General features: G+C 41.2%; 2 protein-coding genes across 5 annotated transcripts; one reads left to right on the top strand and one right to left on the bottom strand.

Annotated features, from left to right (window-relative positions):
- Positions 1-646: 646 nt before the first annotated feature.
- mat1a (methionine adenosyltransferase I, alpha) lies at positions 647-6,756 on the bottom strand. Its single transcript, XM_017433125.3, has 10 exons — positions 6,510-6,756; positions 5,020-5,097; positions 4,725-4,847; positions 4,523-4,635; positions 4,086-4,229; positions 3,151-3,276; positions 2,983-3,075; positions 2,713-2,895; positions 2,494-2,627; positions 647-2,202 (listed from the first exon to the last, which is right to left on the bottom strand). Exons 1-10 carry the CDS (start codon positions 6,574-6,576, stop codon positions 2,100-2,102), a joined length of 1,164 nt encoding a protein of 387 aa, XP_017288614.1. The 5' UTR covers positions 6,577-6,756; the 3' UTR covers positions 647-2,099.
- A 6,405-nt stretch (positions 6,757-13,161) lies between these two features.
- selenou1a (selenoprotein U 1a) lies at positions 13,162-17,949 on the top strand. Of its 4 annotated transcripts, none has more exons than XM_025009714.2 (7): positions 13,162-13,436; positions 14,986-15,196; positions 15,660-15,845; positions 15,963-16,054; positions 16,153-16,293; positions 16,718-16,882; positions 16,964-17,949. In XM_025009714.2, the coding sequence occupies exons 2-7, from the start codon at positions 15,037-15,039 to the stop codon at positions 17,057-17,059; spliced, it is 840 nt and encodes a 279-aa protein (XP_024865482.1). In that variant the 5' UTR covers positions 13,162-13,436; positions 14,986-15,036; the 3' UTR covers positions 17,060-17,949. The 4 variants fall into 4 exon arrangements, with proteins under 4 accessions (XP_024865482.1, XP_024865490.1, XP_017283156.1 ...); XM_017427657.3 differs by lacking the exon at positions 13,162-13,436 and adding an exon at positions 14,559-14,685; XM_025009722.2 differs by lacking the exon at positions 14,986-15,196 and having other exon boundaries at positions 13,171-13,436.
- Positions 17,950-20,288: the final 2,339 nt, after the last annotated feature.

The following is a 20,288-nucleotide window of genomic DNA, read 5'->3' as shown; positions in this document are numbered from 1 at the left end:
GCTGAGAAACGACAAATTTACACCCGTTTCGGTCAAACCTTGTAAATAAAGTTATACCACAAGATCAAACGCTTAAACTTCATGTTGTGAATGACCCTCAGCTACTAAAACTGACTGAGTTTTAGCCATTTTTCTCTTCTGCAGGTTCAGCTGGCTGTGGCGGCCATCTTAAATAGGGTTGGCTCCAAAGGTTAATCGGTTGTAGATGTGCATTCAGTGATTACTTTATGAAAGTTTCATTAAAATCCATCCGGTTGTTCACGAGATGTTATAGTCATTTTTGTCAGCTGTGGCAGCCATCTTGAATTGGGTTGACTCCAATAACCATTTGTAGCTGACCAGTGGCTCATGAGATATTTTGCTGACAGACACAGGCTGAAACATTATCACCCACTTTTTGCTTGCAGGTGATAGTAAATACCAAATATTAGAGATTGATGGTGTATAAACTGCATATATATCTTAAAAAATCAGAATTAAATGTGTCTGCATCTGAACACATTAAACTAGTAGGTACACAGTATTTATAAGCACTTTCCTAATTGGCTCTAATATTTGGAATTCTACAGTTTTACAAAAACAAACAATAAAGCATTTTGTAGTCCATCTGCACAGAACATGCTACAGAAAGAGTCAGACAGTTTTGTATCTGTAGTTCCTTTATTGTTTCATTATTTACATCATCTACTGACAATAAAGTCGTCAGACTGACACAGATAAGACATTAAACATAAACAATGCTGGCTGCGCACTAACCACTGAAGTCTCTGCGGACACAAAGACTTGAAGACAACACTTCAGAGGGATTAGATTAAATGCTTCTAATGACAGTTTCTAAATGTTCTGCAGGAAGTTTCCTGAAACACGTCAGCGGTTTTCTCTTCAGATCGTTAGCATTTAATGAATTAGACTCAAATCAAAGATATTTTAACGTACTTTAAACCTTTCAGAATCTGTATAAAATCAAAGGAAATGTCTGCAAATTAGCAGATCTGTGGCGATATATAATGAGGGGAAAACTGAACATGTTTAAGACATTTTGGTGGTCCACTTGATGCTTCACTCCTAACAGACTGATCCTCACTAAAGTCAAGTTTAAGACTGATAATTTGCTAAAATTAGGGATTTATAAGGAAGCAACTAGAAGGATGAAGGTACAAGTTATTTCCTTTCAACCCTGAGGATCAGTAATTAATGACTCAGGTGTCAGTGAGCGTGCAGGGATGAGACAGAAAGCTAGTTTGCTCCCTCCGGGCTTCAGCGACATGTTCTCTGGCACCAAGATGGCCGCAGCAGTGCAGACGGCGTCCTGCAGCAAACATTACAACAGGAAAAAGGGCCTTTTTTTTGGCCTTCAACACATAAACATTCAATGAGTTCCTAAAGTCTTTGGTTCAAGCTGTAAGCGCATCTGTGAAGCTCGCTGTTGGAAGCACTTTGCAAAGCTGACACACTGAGGTTGTTTCGTCGTACTGGCCAGAAAAAAAAACATTAAAATAACAGATTTAAGGTACAGGAGTCCTTTTTTTGCTGCGGCATCCCTTTACCAGGTAAGATCTTTAACGTGGGACTACACAAACGTTTGAAGCACCGTTTTGTATTTTTGAAATAGTAAGAAAAATAAAGTCTGCAATGATTTTCTTTTCATGTAAGAACCCCCACCCCCCTCCCACACACACTTCCTGAACCTAATTATCTCTTTACACCTTTTATACAAACCTATTTTCCTTTTGTTTTTTGGCTTTAACTCTGTCCATTAACCCATTCAGACCTGATGCAAAGGATGCATTAAACGTTGCATCTTCCTTTTCAAGACATTTGTTTCATTTTTAACACTGAAAGGGTAAAAGGAAGGGGGGGGGGGGGCATCAATTAGTACATTAAAAGCCAAAAGTTAAACTTCTCAAAACTTTTCTCAATAATGCTTTAGTTTAGGAGGAAGTGACGTTACACTCCCAGTTTTAATTTTTCTACATGAAGCTTTTGGTCTGAACGGGTTAAAGGCTTCTCGTCGTTTGATGAAGCGGGCAGCTACAGCTCACGATGAGGCGCCTTCTCCGCCCTCCGGGTCGGTCGATCGGGTCGGGCAGGCAAAGTTCTTAGAAGACGAGGTTTTTGGGCACCTCCCAAGAAAACCCCGGCCGTCCAAAGTGGCCGTAGGCGGCGGTCTGTTGGTAGATCGGCCTCTTCAGCTGCAGATCTCTGCGGGCGATAAAACCGGCAACATCAGATGGAGTTCAGACAAAAATTCATGTAATACTTGAAGCTTTGTGTGCTAAAATTCAGATTCAAATAAAGTGTTGGCTGAGAATGTGAAAATCCCAAACTTATCATGTGTATGCAAAGAAAACTGGATTATTGTTATTTTAACAGTTTAGAAAATGCTGTTTTAATTACATGAAAAAGGAATCAGACTCTATTAAACGCTTCATTACTCAAGGAGCGTCTTTGTGTTTTGTTTGCCTATAACAAATTAAAGAGCGACGCATCTACCTGACAATGACTCCTGGGCGCAGATCGAAGTTCTTGTTGACGATCTTGAGCAGTTCTGACTCTGTTTTCTGGGATGAACCGTATGTGAACAAGGAAACGGACAGAGGCTGGGCCACTCCGATGGCGTAGGACACCTGCAGCGCATCCGGATGGAAACAGTTTTTAATAATCTTTTATCACCCCGAGACACGATCCACCGGCTGAAACCTCCGGCCTCACCTGGACCAGAACTCTCCTGCACAGTTTGGCTTTGACCAGAGACTTGGCCACCCAGCGAGCGGCGTACGCAGCGGAGCGGTCGACCTTCGAGAAGTCTTTGCCGGAGAAAGCACCACCTCCGTGAGCCCCCCAGCCTCCGTATGTGTCGACAATAATTTTTCTGCCTGTGACTCCAGCGTCACCCTGATGGGGCAAATAAACAGCCGTTACGCCTCCAATTATTTTAAACATTCTTTACGGCCAAAACGCCAGTGTGCGTCTGCTGTCCACCTGGGGTCCTCCGATGACGAAGCGACCACTTGGCTGGAGGTGGTAGATGGTTTTATCGTCCAGATATTTAGCGGGAACCACAGCTTTGATCACCTGATAGAGAGAACTACAATCAAGCCGTGTGATTTGATGATTCCCAACAAGTGGGGGGCTCAGAGACGGGTGTACCTTCTCCTTCAGGACCCTCTGCTGCTCCTCCAGGGTGACGCCGTCATCGTGCTGGACTGAAATGACGATGGTGTGAACTCTTTTGGGGATCACAGCTCCATCCTTCTGTTCATAATGCACCGTCACCTGGGGAAAACAGACTCAGCAGTTAGTGCGATGTGTTGCTAGTTGCTGGAATTAAAGGTACAATCACAACTTTTCTTGTTGTTGTTCTGGTTTCTACTTTTTTTTTAATCCAGCCTTCAGCTGCAGATGTTGTTCCAGTGAGCTGTTATTGTCCCTACACAGACTTTATCATGTTTTTCACATCATAATATGTTCAGGGTGTGACAGTCCTGGACCTCGTGCTAATGCTAAGTATAAACCTTGCTGTTTTAAGATCTGAAAAAGGTCATTTAGCTTCATCCCGCTGAATTAAACAAGGACTTTCTTGGAAAAGATGTCATCTATATGGCCCTATAACTTTTACTGACATCATTAGTGCAGTTTCCAGTACTATGAACAATAATGTACCCCCCAGTCATAGCATTTGTTGGATTTCGAGCTTTATGCTAACCACACGGCCCTTTTCCTCTTTAGCTAAGAGAATGGACTGTAAATTGTTTACAAAAGAGGATTAATTCAATTTTTCAGACCACAGGGAGGTTTTTATTTCACCTCAGTCAATTTTAAATCATGCTAAATACATAAAACGCAGCACAGTTACTGTTATTTTCCTTCTGTGTTTTTTTTTTCTTTAACTTACACTTGTGATTGAAAACTGATAACTGTTGATTAAATTTGCAGGGATTGGATGTAAGTCTGGATACGTTTTGGTCTGAATTAGATTTATTATTTGTAATATTTCTTCTGCATCTTGCTCTAAGATGACTTTTGTTGTGAATAGGTGTTAAATGAATGTTGTTGTTGTTTCTGTGTTGAACAGACATCCTCACCTGCGTTTTAGAGTCGGGCCGCAGCCACGTGACCGTGCCGTTGCGCCTGAGCTCGGCCATCTTGGAGTTGAGTTTGTGCGCCAAGACGATGGTGAGAGGCATGCACTCCTCCGTCTCATCTGTGGCGTAGCCGAACATCAGACCCTGCAGGGGAAGGAAACAGGTGGAAAACATGCAAACTCTGCAACACAACAGCGAGAAGGGAAAGTTTCTAAATCTACAAGAAAATGGAGTTACTTTAATCAAGTAGCTTTTATAAAAAAAACATTTTACTGAATCCTTAAAAGCATGCATAGATATAAACCCATAAATTTAGGATTGGTTTGCATTATCTATAAAAGACCTAAAAGAGATCCACTCATCAGATATGCTGTGATGCTTAGAGGGGTTCAGCCATTAGATTTGGAAGTAAAGGGTTCGATCTGCTGGTCCCTCACCTGGTCTCCTGCTCCTATGTCCTCCTCCCGTCTGTCAATATGGACGCCCTGAGCGATGTCGGGACTCTGCTGCTCCAGAGCCACCAGCACGTTACACGTCTTATAGTCGAAACCTGCAAACGTAAAATCGAGTATCTCACAGCTGAGGACCCAACGCACGTCTGACCTCCGTCTTTGCTGCTTCTCATCTATGTTTTCTCACCCTTCTCAGAGTTGTCATAGCCGATGTATTTAATGGCGTCCCTCACCACCCCCTGGTAGTCCACGTTGGCTCGAGACGTGATTTCGCCACAGAGCAACACCATGCCAGTCTTACACACCGTCTCTGTCAGCACAAGAAATACGCAGCAAACAGATACGACAAGGTCAGGACGGGTTTGTCCAGCAAATAGTCTGAGCCCTGCAGGTAAGAGTCAAACCACCGGTTGATGTGAAGATAATAATACTGAGATAAACATGTTTGAACATTTCAGCGTTTTCTAAAACGGGTCGCTCACCACAGGCCACTTTAGCATCAGGATCCTGCTTCAGGTGTGCGTCCAGGACAGCGTCACTGATCTGATCGCAGATTTTGTCTGCGGAGAAATTGAATAAATGAGCAAAAAAGAATAAATCGGCAGTGTTTTTAGAGATGCTGCTCAGTTTAATTCTCAGGTGACGTTTGGAAGAAAAACAAGCAGTTTATAGTAACTTTAAAACTGTGTGTTTTGTGCTGAATTAACACCCGGAGTTGTGTTTGTGTTTGGATATATTCCCCTCAGAGAGGGGAATATATTTCAAAGAGGAGGTGTTTTGCTCTCAGTCTGAGTGTGTGCAGTTCGAGTGCAGCAGGGGTACAATGGCTCCCAAGCCTCCCCATTCATTCCTTTTTGTCACCGGTCTGGAGCAACGCAATAAACAGGTTGCATCAGAAACAACCTCAACATCTGACGGTTCCAGAACAAAGGCATAAAAGAAAATGTACTATTTTTATGTTTGCTCAAACTGACTTGCTTTTCTATATCAAGAGAATGGTCGCTATCTGTGGGAACAGTCCAGACTCTGAGGTGTGTTATCAAATCAAAAGGCAAAAGAGCGTTCGGAGAGCCCACTCACTGAACTCAGTCAGGAGAAGAGAAAGAAAGCAACGTACACTTTTATAGGGAGGCTTCATTACATCATTTTCAGCCACACTTTTACATAGTTACTGAGCAGCTTCGTTTCTCATGAAGAAGATCTGATAATACAGGGAGTGAGAACAAATCAGTCAAGTCTGCTGCAGAAGGGAGTCTGAGAGGACCAGAGCCTTTCTCAGTTCCCATATAGAACAAAGAACAAAAGCATTTCAAACCTTGATGCAAAATATAACAGTTAGAAGAAGAATAACTTCATTACAAGAATCATAATTATTGTTATGCATTTTACTATGGAAAAGAACAAAATTTAAATTTTCCATTACAATACACAGATTGAGATAAAAGCAGAGCCTATTAAAGTAATGTATTTTTTCTAAGATAAAGCTGATAAAGCTGTAGGCTAAATGTCATGCTCTCTCATTATCTCTAACGCTTCACCATAGACGTGCATTTACTGATTATCGATTCTGCACAGGGGACTTTGTAAGAGTCATATGTGTGGCAGGGTTAAAGCACGGTAAACTTTAACTTCCATCGCTGGGCTGGAAGTCAAACCAGCTTTCCAGTAAACGGCTCCCACTCCAACATGTCACTCTGTATGTTTTTATGTTTTTTATTTTTTTCCCTTCAGCGTGAAACCTTACACCGGCATGCCACAGATTCACCTCGTGGGCTGTAAACACGTTGCAGTGAATGAATGGCTGATGAGTAAATTTTTTGAGCTTTTTTAAACATTAGGTTCAACTTTTATTACGCGAAAACATATGCAAATCCATTTTTTTTGCTCTTTTTTTTGCTTTTAAAGCAAAAGTTGAACCATCTAACAAGTTGTGAAGTTAGGAAAAGTCTGATTTTAGAGTCTAAAGGCTCACCTGGGTGTCCCTCTCCCACCGATTCCGAGGTGAACATGAAAGAGCCGTCGTCCAGAATATCACCCATTTTAATCTGCAGGGGCCAGACGCTCTACGAGGTTCCCGAATCTCCAACGGTCCGACGAGACCTGAAGGCAGCTTAAAATTCCTGCTGTTTCTCCTTCTCCAAAGACACGAAGAACTGGGAGCCAAAATTCCTGCAGCCAATAGAAAGTCTGTGCAACAAAACTCCACGTCTGGCTCCACATGGCTCAATATATACGGCTGAGGACACACACACACACACACACACACACATGTCATGTGAATCCATGGGGGAGTGGATGATGGGTGGGCATTTCAGCTCACAGAAACAGCTTGTTAACCCTTTGTGAGCAACGTCATGTTTGAGTGTGTTTACAGCTGTTACCTGCTCTGGCTGATGTGATTCTTCCAGATTGGGGGCAGGAATCTCTCGTATTTCCCCCTTTTTCCCTTCTTCATCCCACCAGGGGAGCAGATCTGTGTGCTGGGGTAACCAACAGAGCAGGGGTCACCAATAAAACGTGCTCAGGGGCCACAGGTTTTCTGTTCAGACTGTGAGGGGGCTGGCCTTTGATGCTAGAAATACATAAATTACTAATATTTATAATAATTCTTGTAACTAAGCCTCACAGAAGTCAGACTGATGATAGAGTTCGAGGGAAAATGTATATTTTTTCCATTTAACAAACAAGCCTTTCAGCTTTAGGCACAAGTGAGGCATTTTATTCATAAAGTTTTGGAAACAACATGTTTTAAACTACTGACTGATAAAGTCCCAGCAGGACCCAGTGTATCCCTCACATAAAACAGTAAATTAAAATATTACAATAGTAATTTATTTGGCCTATGTCTTATTCTTATTATCGCTGATGTTTTTGAGTTGCTTTGAAATAAGAAAAAAACATGAAATATCTAAAATAAACTACTTGATATGAGTCCAGCTCCCATCTGAACCAGTAAAAGTTACAAACTTAATTTCCAGAAGTCTTTCTCTAGTTTCAGCTGCTTTTCGAAGGCCCTTCGGACATTAAAAATAACAAGTTCGGCATTAAAACAGAAGGGTAAATTGTAGAAAAATTGAATATTTGCTGTAAGTACAACATTACGGGAATATCCTTATTTAAAATGTGTGCTTCACCTCAGTTTTATGAAGTGACTCACTTTCTCTGCCAGTAATCAAGTTTGGAGCAAACAGCCGACTGTCGTCTAAATGCTGTTTTCCATCCGAGCCGCAGCCCGAGGCTTTTGTCTTTGTGCACAACAGCAGAATATATCGAGCCATTTCCTGAGAGAAGATCGAATAACAAAGATGGATCTCCCAGATATTTCGTGGCCTTTCGGGTGATTCGCTGTGTCTGCGCCTTTTGCAGAAAACCCCAAGCTTTTTAAGACAAATGGGGCGTGTGATGCAGAGCAACAAACACACACACCTGGACAGACGGAGGGACCGCTCAGACTCACACAGCATCTTCTCAAATGCAACCAGCTCTGCGCGCAGCAGAGATGAACAGATTTGTCTTTACCGAAACACAGAAACAGTGCAGAGAAGCCGACCCTTTCCTCAGTCTCACCTGGCTCTGATTTCAGAAGGTGTTGAGTCGACCTCGAGATGTGAGACGACAATCTTAAACCGCTCACTTTTCCACTTTTTGAATCTCTTTTAAGCTTTTTATTTCTTGTAAAACTACAATGAAACTCTTCAGGTCATTCTATTCAGTGTTTTTCAGGCTGTGAACAAGACCTGGTGAGAATAATTTAAAGTTGTGTTGTAAAAATGAAAAGTAAAAACATAACAACTGTATTAAAATATATAAACAAACTTAATAACTTCTTCTTTTTGGCTGCTTCCTTTAGGGGTCACCACAGCAGATCCTCTGTCTCCATCTCACCAACCCTCCTTCACTACATCCATGAGCCTTCTCTGTCTTCTCCTCCTCCTCTCTCCTCCATAACTAATATCCTTTGTCCAATATAAACACTGTCCCTCCTCTGGACGTGTCCAAACCCTCTCAGCCTTGTCTCTTTAACTTTGTCTCCAAACTGCTGGACCTGCTCCGTCATTTCTAATCTTAACATCTTTATCCGATCCTCTGGACGCTCTGCAGTCCCTCATTTTCAAACAGCTCACCGTGGGCGCGTAGCAAAAACTTTACAGCTTTGGGTGAAAAGACTATTAAAATGACAAACCTGAGCCATTAAATCTGCATTATGGAAACTCATCAGCTGTGAGGCCGACAGAGGCCAGTGTTTCTGGATTTGTAGCATCTGCTACAAACTACACTGGCAAACCCATTTATCAGTAAATTAAATTACTGCAGCCGTGCCTCAGAGCAATCAAACACTTCTGGTTGAGCTAAACTATCACCTGCTGTTAATCAGATGTCCAAAACTCCCCTCTGTTACTCTCATTTCTGATTGGTCTGCTTGTGGAAGCACGCCAAGTGTGACAGACGACCAGAAGTAGGACAAATAAAACCTTGTTTGTTTGCCACCGTGCAACAGTTGAACATTAAGCTCTTTGAGATTACATATACAAAACAGCAAAACGTGTTGTTTTCTTTCTGGCGTCAACATTTCCTCCACTTTTCAAGTACTTGAAGTCACCATCATGGTGGTATTTTCAGCCAAACGAAAGCGAGTGAACGTTTCATCTGTTGACACTAAATAAGTTTCATATTTGTGAAAGTTGGCGAGCTGCACAGAACAAACAGAAAACAACCGAGCTCTGGTAAATCGAGGTCAGGGTTGTAACAAACTAGATAAAACTAGAAAAGACGTGAAAATCCTGCCCTGACCCCGAAGAGAGCAGGCGAAGTGAGCGATACCTGGAGAATCCACTGTTGGACGATGAAAACACCCAAAAGATAAAATGTTTTGTATGCAAACATGAAGGTCCAGTAAAAGGGAGAGCACTCTTTGTATCCAAGCACTTGTTAATGACTGACAAGGAAAAGGAATACAAGCTTATTCTGGTTTTGTTAGAAGATAAACTGCTATCAGAGTTCAGACAGGCCTAATGAAGGTGAAAATGTGACCGAGGAGACATTGAGTTCTTTAAGTAATCCTAGATATTATGATTTAAATACTATACAGCTCAGAACAAAACATCTCAGCTTTCACCATTTTCCTTTTAGGATACCAAAAGGAGACTTTTTCTTTAGGATTTCACAAGCATTTTAATGTTAATTTGTTTATGTACATTCTCATTTTGGCAGGAAATTATATATTATTATATGAGCAGTTCAATTATCCCATGTCTGCACAATGTCTATAGGCTTGACAGTTGGCTGTAAGAAATATTTAAAGCCGAAACATACATTTAAACTATTAATATTGCAATACTGTTCATATTTTATTACTGTAAAATAATATAGTATAATAATTTGGACTAAAGGACTCAACTTTTATGTGCAGAGTCACCAATATTCATGACAAAAACACATAAAGGTGGACTATATTGAAAGAAGACAACAATGAGATGTGATACATCTGATAATAGATAATATTTTGGCCCTGTCTTGTTAATTCAGTGTGTTTTTGTTGGCAGGATATCCCCGAAATTAACCAGCAAATTTCACCAAAGAAGAGAAGCGACCTCAGACTGTCTTTGTGTCTTTGTACAGTGGGTTTCCAAACCCTGCAACAAATAATATTCGGGTGATATTTTCCCTTCTTTTCTAAATAGCTTTGAGTCAATCAAACAGAAAACTCAGATCTAGAGCTCCTAAGATCTGACAAGAACTAAACTTGAGTTTGAGGAAAGCTGAATGGATTTAGACAGATCTACAGGAACAAATAAAACGTTTTGTGTGAAGTCTATAAAGCTTTCACAGATTAGTAAGAAGCTGTATGTTTCTATTTATTAACCACTTAATAAAACACCATTTCCATGCTGGTACGTTGCTCCCATTGAGGCTGCTAATTCCAATTCCAAACCAATCTTATCTAAGCGACTGTATGTCACACTGAACTCTGTGTTTGAAAGGCGAGTCAGTGGCCACACTAGAGCGAGCCGGGCTCAAACTTGACCAAACAGGACGAGATAAATGTCCCCTCGTAGGCCTCGGGGCCCGTTAACACCTGTTAGTCTTTCCTCAGGTTCAAGGACACCAGGCTTTCGCCCACGGCTTTCCTCTTTGCGTTCTGAGCTCAGCTGGCTTCCAACCAGTTTCATCTAGAATAAGAACCGAGCATGGACTTCTGCTGCGAGCTTCAAAGACTGCAGGGCGGTTACAGCTTGTTATATAAGAAGTTACCTGTCAATAATCAGGAGATAAACACTCCAGCTGCCAGCAGTACAATTGAAGCTAATGTACTTGTTGACCTTCTTTCATAATGTACAACTTTGCTCTCTGACTGCCTTCACTTGTACAACAGGAGTATAATGAGTCAACCAATGTGTGCGAGCAGGAACCGTCCACAGGAGGTGGGGTGCAAATCCTCGGCTGTGATTGGCTGTCACTCCCATATGTGCATTCTGCATGTTTGTATGTGATAAGAGAGGCAAAACAATCCCCAAAAACACAAAAAAACACATCTGAATGCTATGTTATTTCAGTTCAAACTGACTGAAAGAACCTGGACTTGCAAGAATCCTGCAAACCCCGCCAGCTATTTGTTGTGTTTCATAGCAGGTGTCTGAAGATGGTTCGTAAAAAGATAAAAAAAACGTGCATCTAGGCTGGAAGACGACCCCGAAGGTTGCCCGGTGGGCCCGTCAGAGGGAGCACAGCAGCTGAGCTCGAGGAGTGTCAACCTATCCCGTCTCTATTCCAGCCCGTTTTGGACCTTCAGCACATTCCAGCGTGAAGCTGCCCCCCCCAATGAATGAAATACTCCTGATGTATAACTCGAAGAAATGCTCAGTGTGTCTTAACTCGTCTGCAAATAACAAGCACAGTGACTACAAAGCAACTCAGAGAGGTACCTTCGACCCTCCTTTAAAACATGAACCCCTTTTTTACTGCACCAGACTCAGCTTTTAACCAACTTATATCTTTACAGTTTGTGGTAAAGATATCAGAGGACAGCTGAATTAGCAATAATCAGAAACCGGACGTCCTTTTAAAGCGCCGTAACCACAAAACAGGAACAGAACATGCAAGCTATCTTTTTTTTTTTTTCCTATGCTTCACAATCTCAAAGATGAAGTTATTTAAGCTGTTGCACTGACCTGCATCAGGAACGGTGCAGCTGTGCTATATATGGAAACATGGTCACGTTGACATTCAAACGGCTCTGGTTTGGTGCCGTTTTACGTCCAGTGCTGTTTGCTTTCTTTGTCAGGAAGATTACACCAACGCTATCGTGCTTAAAAGAAAAATTTAAACAAAATTTAAAAAGCAGAACATGAGTAAAATGTACTTATTTTGTTACTTTTTTAAAAGATTTTGAGCCTGGAGGACTGTAAAGTGTTTTATTACTGTGTGGATTACATCTCGTTTCGGTAAGTTATTTATTTAAGAACAAATAAGTGTTGGGATGATAATTTTCAACATCCTGTTTTTGCTCATATTTGAAGTCTGAACTGCTACACGAGGCTGTTTGCCTGAGGAGATTAAATTTACATTTTCACTGCTGCTTTTCTTCTGAATGTGATAAATATTACACACGGAGGACCGATTAGAAGTTTAAACATCTGTTTAATCTTTAAACATTAAAATCTCCTGCAGGGGTCAGTCTTGGCCTGAGTTTGATATCAGGACCCCTCTGCAGACAAAGGCATATTTATTATCACCTTCATTTTATTGTATTCCAAATGCCTCCTCTTAGAGGAAAGTTTATTCACTAATCTTACTATAAGCTAAAATTTACCTGATTGATGTTTTTATTTCTGTATTTGATTCTGTTGTTGTTTCTGTGTTGTAAAGCACTTTGGATCGCCTTGTGCTATATAAATAAATTTCACTTCACTTCGTTGCAGAATTGATCCTTTTCTGAGTTTATTTGAGATGTCTAAAAATGTTAAAATAACTTGAGGGGGAGAATTAAAAATAAATGGAGAACTTTAATTTGATGCACTTTTATAATCAGTTTTTGTTAAACGTTACTGTAACACAAGAGGAATCATTTGTAGGGGGGAGAAAGTGAGAAGTCAATATTTAAAAACTGCAACAACATCCTTGTTTTTGCAACTGATGGACTCTGATTATATTGTTAACCAGGAAAAAACCTTTACAGGTTTACATACAAGGAAGTCCCGAATGACAGCAGTTACGGACCTTTAAAACTTTCAAAACTGTCCTTTATTGCTAAAGAAACTATATTAAAGAGATTAGATTCATACAAAACTGATGTGTGTCATATTCAGATTTAATCTCTCTTTTAAAGTCCATCAGAAACCCTTCAGGAGGGAAATGGAGCTGTCATTATTGCTGTGCAGATGGTGTATGTAAGAACAAGTGTTGAATTTTCCTACATGATGATTTCTTGTCCTTTTCTTTTCAAGGGGCTGTTAAAATGTTGCAGGACCCTGAGGTTCTCCTGTCTGGAGAAAGACTTTTCCAAGGAGCTGGACTGGCTTCAAGGAGGCCTAAATAAATAGAAAATGATGTCAAACAACTACAGAAAGCGGGAGAACGACCCCAGAGGCGGGTACTGTAGGACCACAATTACATCAAGAACGAGAAACTAAATGCTGAATAAATATATAAAAAATAGGAAGTTATATCAAACAAATAAATCATAAAAGAAGTGACACTGAAAATATGTTAAACAGCTTCACGTCGACGTTAAATTTCACCTGTAGTTCCAATGACGTCATTGTGTAGTTCCATTTTTCAGCCATCTTGTTCGATTAGTCTTCCTGCTCGAAATCGTTTATTCGGCTTTCCTGCTCCGATGTACTCAGTCGACCGAGCGTCACGTCGGAGAGGCGTTGCTTTGCCGCTTCACTGGATTTAGGTGAGTGAGATTTTTTTTTCGCAAAAACTGTCTGATAAACTAAGAATGTCTGCGAGCTTATCGAAATAAACGCGACCGGCACTCGTGAGGCCTGGACTCGGTGAAACACGGGCAGTAAATCGCAGCTAAAAGCGACTTTAGGCTCATTTTAACCGACGCCACGGACGTGACCCGTCATTTCATATGTAGGACACCTGTAGCCAAACGTACAAAACGCTTTAAATTCTCCTTTTTTTCTCGAAAAAAAAAAACTTAACAGAAGCGTAAAGAGCTCGTAAACCGACACGGAGCTGCTTAAATTACACGAATATCGAGCTCGAGCTGACCGTTAAAGCCGTTAATAGCCGTTAATTCGTAGTCCTGCCTCGCGGCAAAGTTACACGTAAGCATTAAATTGTAAAATTCCACGCATTTTTTTGTTATTTATTCTTTATATGTAAACAGTAAGTAATTATATATATTAATGCCACACAGCTACTACAACAAAAGTGACATATCAAAGCAGCTTTGGGTAAAATTATACATTCAATTTAAAAAAAAAAAAATTGACATTATATGTTTGCTCTTATATATTGAAAAACGATACAATAATTTACTATTATGCAGTGTGCAGACGTGTAAGTGATCAAATCTTAATATTAGTGCACTTTTTGGGCATTTGCATAAACTGTAATGGTGTTATTTCTACTGTAGAGAATCAGTTTTTAACCCTAAATGAAACCAAATACCATTCACACACTTTCCACTGATTTTGATGGGTTCTAAAAATCCAAATGTATTTTAGATTTCAATGAATGATTTGCTCTGACATTTGAATGTGCTAGTTTAAAAAAATGAACTGAACCAGGTGAAAGATTTAGTTCAACATGCCTTAAATTAGCCTTTTTAACAATTGAAGTAAATCCGTCTGTCATGACTCTTTGTAGTCTTTTCCTCCTTGCACTGCAGATGTTTTACTGGATAATAAATATTTGTTTTATTCAGTGTTTTTACAAACATATTGAAGCAGGGCATTGCTGTGGGTCTCTTCATTCTCTGCAGAAAAAAAAAGAAAAAAAAAAGAGGCCAAACTCTTCCTCTTATGTCAGGCGTCTCTATTGGCTGCTGCTATCGTGTTTTTCTTTTTTCCCCTGACTCCGAGTTATAAAGCACGACGACTCAAACGTATCTGAGCTATTTACAGTTCGAAAGCGGATAACCCAAAGCGCCCGAAACCAAAGATTCATTCGCCCTACGGCAGCGGAGACAAGTTAGTATTGACGTTCGTACTTCTGAGTTGTTTTACAAAAGAGGTCAGATTGGTCAAACTGTGTGTTTGGGTGTTTTAATGCGATAGCACAGATGAGAACTTTGAAGTGCAAAAAATAGGAAGTTTTATTTGCAAGAAGGAGAACAGTCTCTGTCAGGTCCAGATAAAAGTGTTAAGTGGTTTAACAGCAGGTGTGGCGTTTTAATTGGTTCAGGGGGAAAATAAAGGGTAACGTTTCTAACTCCTTGAAGGTGTCGTTGTGTTCACGACATGACGGCAGTGTTTTGTTTTGTCTTCCAGTAAAATCTTGGGGTGGGGGTTCTAATTAGCGAGAGGCTCAGGCAGTCCCAGATGCTGGTTCTGTCCAGATGTTCGCCTGCTCTGAGGTGGAGGTGGAGGCTTCCCCTGCTTTGCTCCACCACGACCAGACCCCAGTTTGCGACAACCCAGACTGCTCTGTTTCACCGAGGTGAAGCCAAAGCAAGTCCCGAGCCAAACAAGATGACCTCAGGCAAGGACATGAATGTCTGCTGCCACCGTTAGCTGTCCCCTGAAACGTCTTCTGTCTTTCTTTTTGATTAGGTAGTGATTTTATCTGTCAGGAAATGAAGCATGATTCAGTTAAGCTGACTATCCTTTAAGATATTTAAAACCATTGGAGTACATCATCTAGTTGCCACAAGTGGGGTTTGAGCAACATCGCAGATGTAGTCACAGTTATCTGATGTGTGTTTCAGGTATTTAATCTTAGCCTCAAGTGAGAGAGATTTCTGTCAGAAAGCGCCCCGCTCATAAACTCCGTCGGCTCAAACACTGCCCACCCATGAATGGCTTGTTGGGTCTTGTTGGCTGCTGGGTCTCTGGGAGTTTTGCTCTCCCCAAAATAAAAGATAAGCATTAGAAACCTTCGCTCAGCTCAGGAAGACTGTGGCCGAACGTACATTTCATACAGCTTTCGCTGTGTTTTCCCGTAGTGTCTACCTTCTGGTCCGGACTGGAGGAGGAGCTGTTTGAGATGGGGATGTGGTCGGTGGGTCTGGGGGCCGTCGGAGCCGCCCTGGCCGGGATCTTCTTGGCGAACACTGATCTGTGTCTTCCGAAAGGCGCAAAAGCATCACTGGAGTATCTCGAAGATGCCGATCTGCGTTCCACGGTGGAAGGTAACCAAAGGGTGCTTCGTTCGGAGCCTCCTCTCTTGAAGCTGTAGAAGTCCAACATGATTTCTTACCAGCGTGTCAGGTCTAGGTGCAAAGAGTTTATTCTTGTTTTGTCTTCAGCTGAGAAAGTCGTCAAAGCAAAGAGCCTGTGGGAGAAGAACGGGGCTGTGGTGATGGCCGTGCGGCGACCTGGATGATTTTTGTGCAGAGAGGTAACTGTTAGTGTACGAAACGTGAGGCCGCTCTGCGTCATTCCAGGCGAGTGGGAGTAAAATTTCCCCCAGTGTTTACGTTTCCGTCCCTGCTGCAGGAGGCCTCTGAGCTGTCCTCTCTGAAACCCCAGCTGGAGGAGCTCGGGGTCCCCCTGGTCGCTGTGGTGAAAGAAAACCTGGGCGCAGAGATCCAGGGCTTCAGACCGCACTTTGCTGGGGACGTCTACATCGATGAGCAGGTTCGATTTACTGCACCAACACCACTCTTAATTTATTAAAACTTATTTTGAAGAATCTCATCACGCTCCTCTTATTGTTTTTGTTGATATTTTTTGAGCAACTTGGTCTGTAAAATTATAAAAATATTGATTGAGCGCTCAAGTTTCCAAAGCATGCATGCCATCGCACATGAGGGCTGAGCAAATGGTTTAGATTTTTTTAAAGTGAGATTCTGGGTGGTAGTTATGGACAGTCAGTATCTTACCTTCAATAGATGGGAGTCAGAGCAATATCAATTTGAAAAATCAGGGAAAAGAGGGGAGTCAGGCTAACCACTACTCAGAAGAGTACGTTACTTTGTCTTTGTCATAGATAAGAATCAGCAGAAGATGTTTGTAATTCTTGGAACACATTCATCTTTATCTGCTGGATGTTTGTTTGTAGAAGCGTTTCTACGGCCCTCTGCAGAGACGGATGGGGGGTTTGGGCTTCGTCCGCCTTGGAGTGTGGAGGAACTTCATCCGTGCCTGGAAGTCTGGTCACCAGGGCAACATGAACGGGGAGGGCTTCGTCCTGGGTGGGGTGTTCGTCATCGGAGCAGGAAGCCAGGTCAGTCCGCCGAACGTCAGATTCGGCTCGCTCGTCTGCTGGAGACCCTCCTGCAGCTGAACTGCGTGTCGTGTTTTACAGGGAATCCTCCTGGAGCACCAGGAGAAGGAGTTTGGAGATAAGGTGGAAATAGCCGATGTTCTTCAGGCTGCAAAGAAAATTGTTCCACAGAAGTAGTTGTTTTTTTTCAGCATTAAACAAATAATGGGTATACAGATCAAAATGAGCAATAATGAACATTTTTATCTTGTTTAGTTGTAGTTTGTTTACAGAGATTATTACAACAAAATACCTTCTTTTCTTTTTTTTTTGCACAATTTGCCCTTAAAGCTCTAAAATGCAGGACAAAGCAGTACTTGTCTGAATATTCCTCTTTAATTCCACAAAACGTCCAAAAGCACCTTTTTGCCACAGGGATAAGAAAGTAAAGAACCTGAAGGCAACATTTCAGGTACAGCAATAATTAAACTTGAAATATGTCTGAACTACTGATTTCAGTCGCCCATCTGTCCGTTCCACATCTTAGACACTTTTTGTTTTTTAAAAGCTCAGTTTATTTCTCCTGATCAGGCTCCTGAACGGCCTCCGACACGAACAACAGGAGTGTGTGATCTGTGTGTGTGTGATGATGACAACTTGACTCTAAACTCAGCGAGGGGAGCGAGTTCGATGCCCAAACACACACGCAGCTCCGGTTTCTGTCCTCGTGCGGAGGACTGTTTGTGGTGTGGTCTTGAAGTAGGTTTTGCTTTGCATGTGGGTGGTGTGTGTGTGTGTGAGAGAGAGAGGTGGGCATGTACTGTGCTGATTAGCTGATGCTAATTAATAATAAAAACTATCACTGTATCTTTGAGGTCTGTTTATTTTATTTACATGTTGGGCAAAAGCCATGAAGGGATAATTACCTGATGTGAAACATCCTGTGATTTGTTGCTGTTGTGGATAAAACTAATTGTACAGCTGCATCTGTTATAGGAATAAAAAATATTATTTTCCCCTGTTAGTAAAGATTTGCATCCAAAATATTTGGATTAGGCTACAGGAATAAAACAATCTCTGCCTACTTATGTTTGTCTGGAAACATTTGATTTCATGGTCAATTTTTGCAAAAAGTGTTTGCAGTTTTCACAAAATTATTGGTATTTTCTTATTCGGCTAGTATTTCTACTTTAAATTGAACTAAACATGACAGCAAAATGAAAAGCTTGGATCAAAACTAATATTTAATGGTTTTTAAAATATTTTTTTACAATAACACTGGCTTAAAGCTCTGTCAGCTCTGTTTAATGAAGCAGACAAATCTGAACATTAATGTCACACATTTTATTGCTTTCAGCAAAATACATTTCACATCAAAGATTTAAAAATGATAAAAAACAGAATGAGAAAACACTGTGCACCAATACTGACAAGTCTACATGTATGAACGCAAAATAAAACAATCATGGAGGGTAACGTCTTTACATCCGGGTGCACACAGGTGGAACTCTGGGTTCGTTTGCAACGTTTAAAGTTGAGATATGAAACGTGTTTAACGCCAGAACTTTCCAGGCAAAAGGTCCGTTTGATAAAAAGCTACGGGCTTCATCTCGGACAGTACCTACAGTAGAGCGGTGCGGTCCGCAACACACAGATTCCAGCTCTCCTGTTTGTTCTCGACACTTCAAAGAAGAAAAGGAAAACCAGCAGAAAGTAGGCTTCTTGGTTATGAGCAAGTCATGAATCATTATGTAACCTCATCAACAGCATCTGACAACAAAGATAACATTCAGCATCCACGTTAAAAAGCAGCACACTCAGCAAGAAATCTGTGAAACAACATGGTGATCAATATCAGTGGAATAAACCCCAATAAACTCATCACTCACCACATCAGTCATGTTCAGTTATTAAATACAGCAGCAACGTCTTCAGTGAAACTATCCTGTGATTCGAGCATTTCAAAATAAAAGAATTAAGGAGCCGCTGCTGCTGCTGTATGCGGACAAAACGCAAAGATTATTCAGAGAGAACAAAATGGCAGAAATGCTCATGCTTTGCTCATTTGTGAGCGTCCAGTAAAATTTCAGGTGGCGTAAAAACAATCGCTCATTCCAGCTGCAGCCCCCTCACTTCTTCAGCCGCTTGCTTTAAATGAACGACTATAAACGTGGCCTCTCCAGTCTTACAGTAACTATATGTGATCTTATATAGATAAATACAAAACGTTGCACTTTTTAACAAGACTGATTAAAAAGAAATCAAACCACATGTCCCCCCCCCCTCTAACAGGAGTGCTCGATTGTATGAGGTTGGGTCCAAAAAGAGGAAAGCTTCTCTAATCTGTAAACAAGCAGCTGGCGTTGTTCTGCAGGACATGTGGGGCCATTCGGTGGTTCCACTGAATCCCTTCATGTTTGTGCTCCGTATTATATACAACATGTAGTTATTCAAGGAAAAATATACTTATCTTTACATAATTAGGACAAACAGCACTTGGATAAAGTCACTACTATTACTAGATAACCACAAAGGACAGTCGGGAGTTCGATGAATATATATCTATATATATTTGATCCGATGAGCTCAAACTAAAATATTCTGCTTTAACAAAAACAACAACTAACACAAAACTGGCTTCTCTTACTGCTAATAGGGCCTAAATGTATTAAAGCCATCTCACAGCACTTTGCTAATATTTGGTGAAAGAGAAGGTTCGTTTTTGCAACAACGACCTTTGTGCTAGATCTCCAAAATAAAAAGCCCCCGTGCCGAGTTGAAAAGCTTTTCATTCTGCGACAGCGATGCCTCGCCGCCTGCTGTTTTTGTTGCACCTAAACCAGAAAACTGATCGCGCACAGACGGGAACTTCAGATAAGATGAGAGCTGTTTCACCCACTTCCTCTTAGCGATGCATGGAGATATTTCACCCGCGAACCAAAGTGAGCTGCAACAGGACTTCTTCATACTAATGTGAACTAATTGAATTTTGAAACGCGTCTTGTTTTGACGTGCAACGAGCACCACGTCAGCCTGTCTATGAACACGAAGGGACATAAGTACACTTAAAGGAGAGATTAAAGAGCTGCACTGGTTCACAAAAACAGGACCGAGCTGCTCAACGTACGTTTTAGTCTAATTATATGAGTGACAGAAAAAAATTAAAATAAAGGCAACGATTTTACCCTGTGTAGTAGGTGTGGAATAGTCGAAACAGTGATGTGACCAAGCAAGAATTTAAGTGAGCACACAAGAGCAAAAATAATAATAATAATAATAATAATAATAATAATAATAAAGATTATGTTACATTCAGAAGTATTTACAACCTACGAGCACAAGCCTTCTGGAATAATTTAATCAGGACATTCGGCCGAGCGCAACACGAAACATCAACGAGATCAGCGATCTTTAGTTTCCTCCCGCT

This window comes from Kryptolebias marmoratus, linkage group LG22 (genome assembly GCF_001649575.2).
Source record: "Kryptolebias marmoratus isolate JLee-2015 linkage group LG22, ASM164957v2, whole genome shotgun sequence".
NCBI classification, from domain to species: domain Eukaryota; kingdom Metazoa; phylum Chordata; class Actinopteri; order Cyprinodontiformes; family Rivulidae; genus Kryptolebias; species Kryptolebias marmoratus.
The sequence above is the reverse complement of the archived record's forward strand: the minus strand, read 5'-3'. Positions and strand labels throughout refer to the sequence as shown.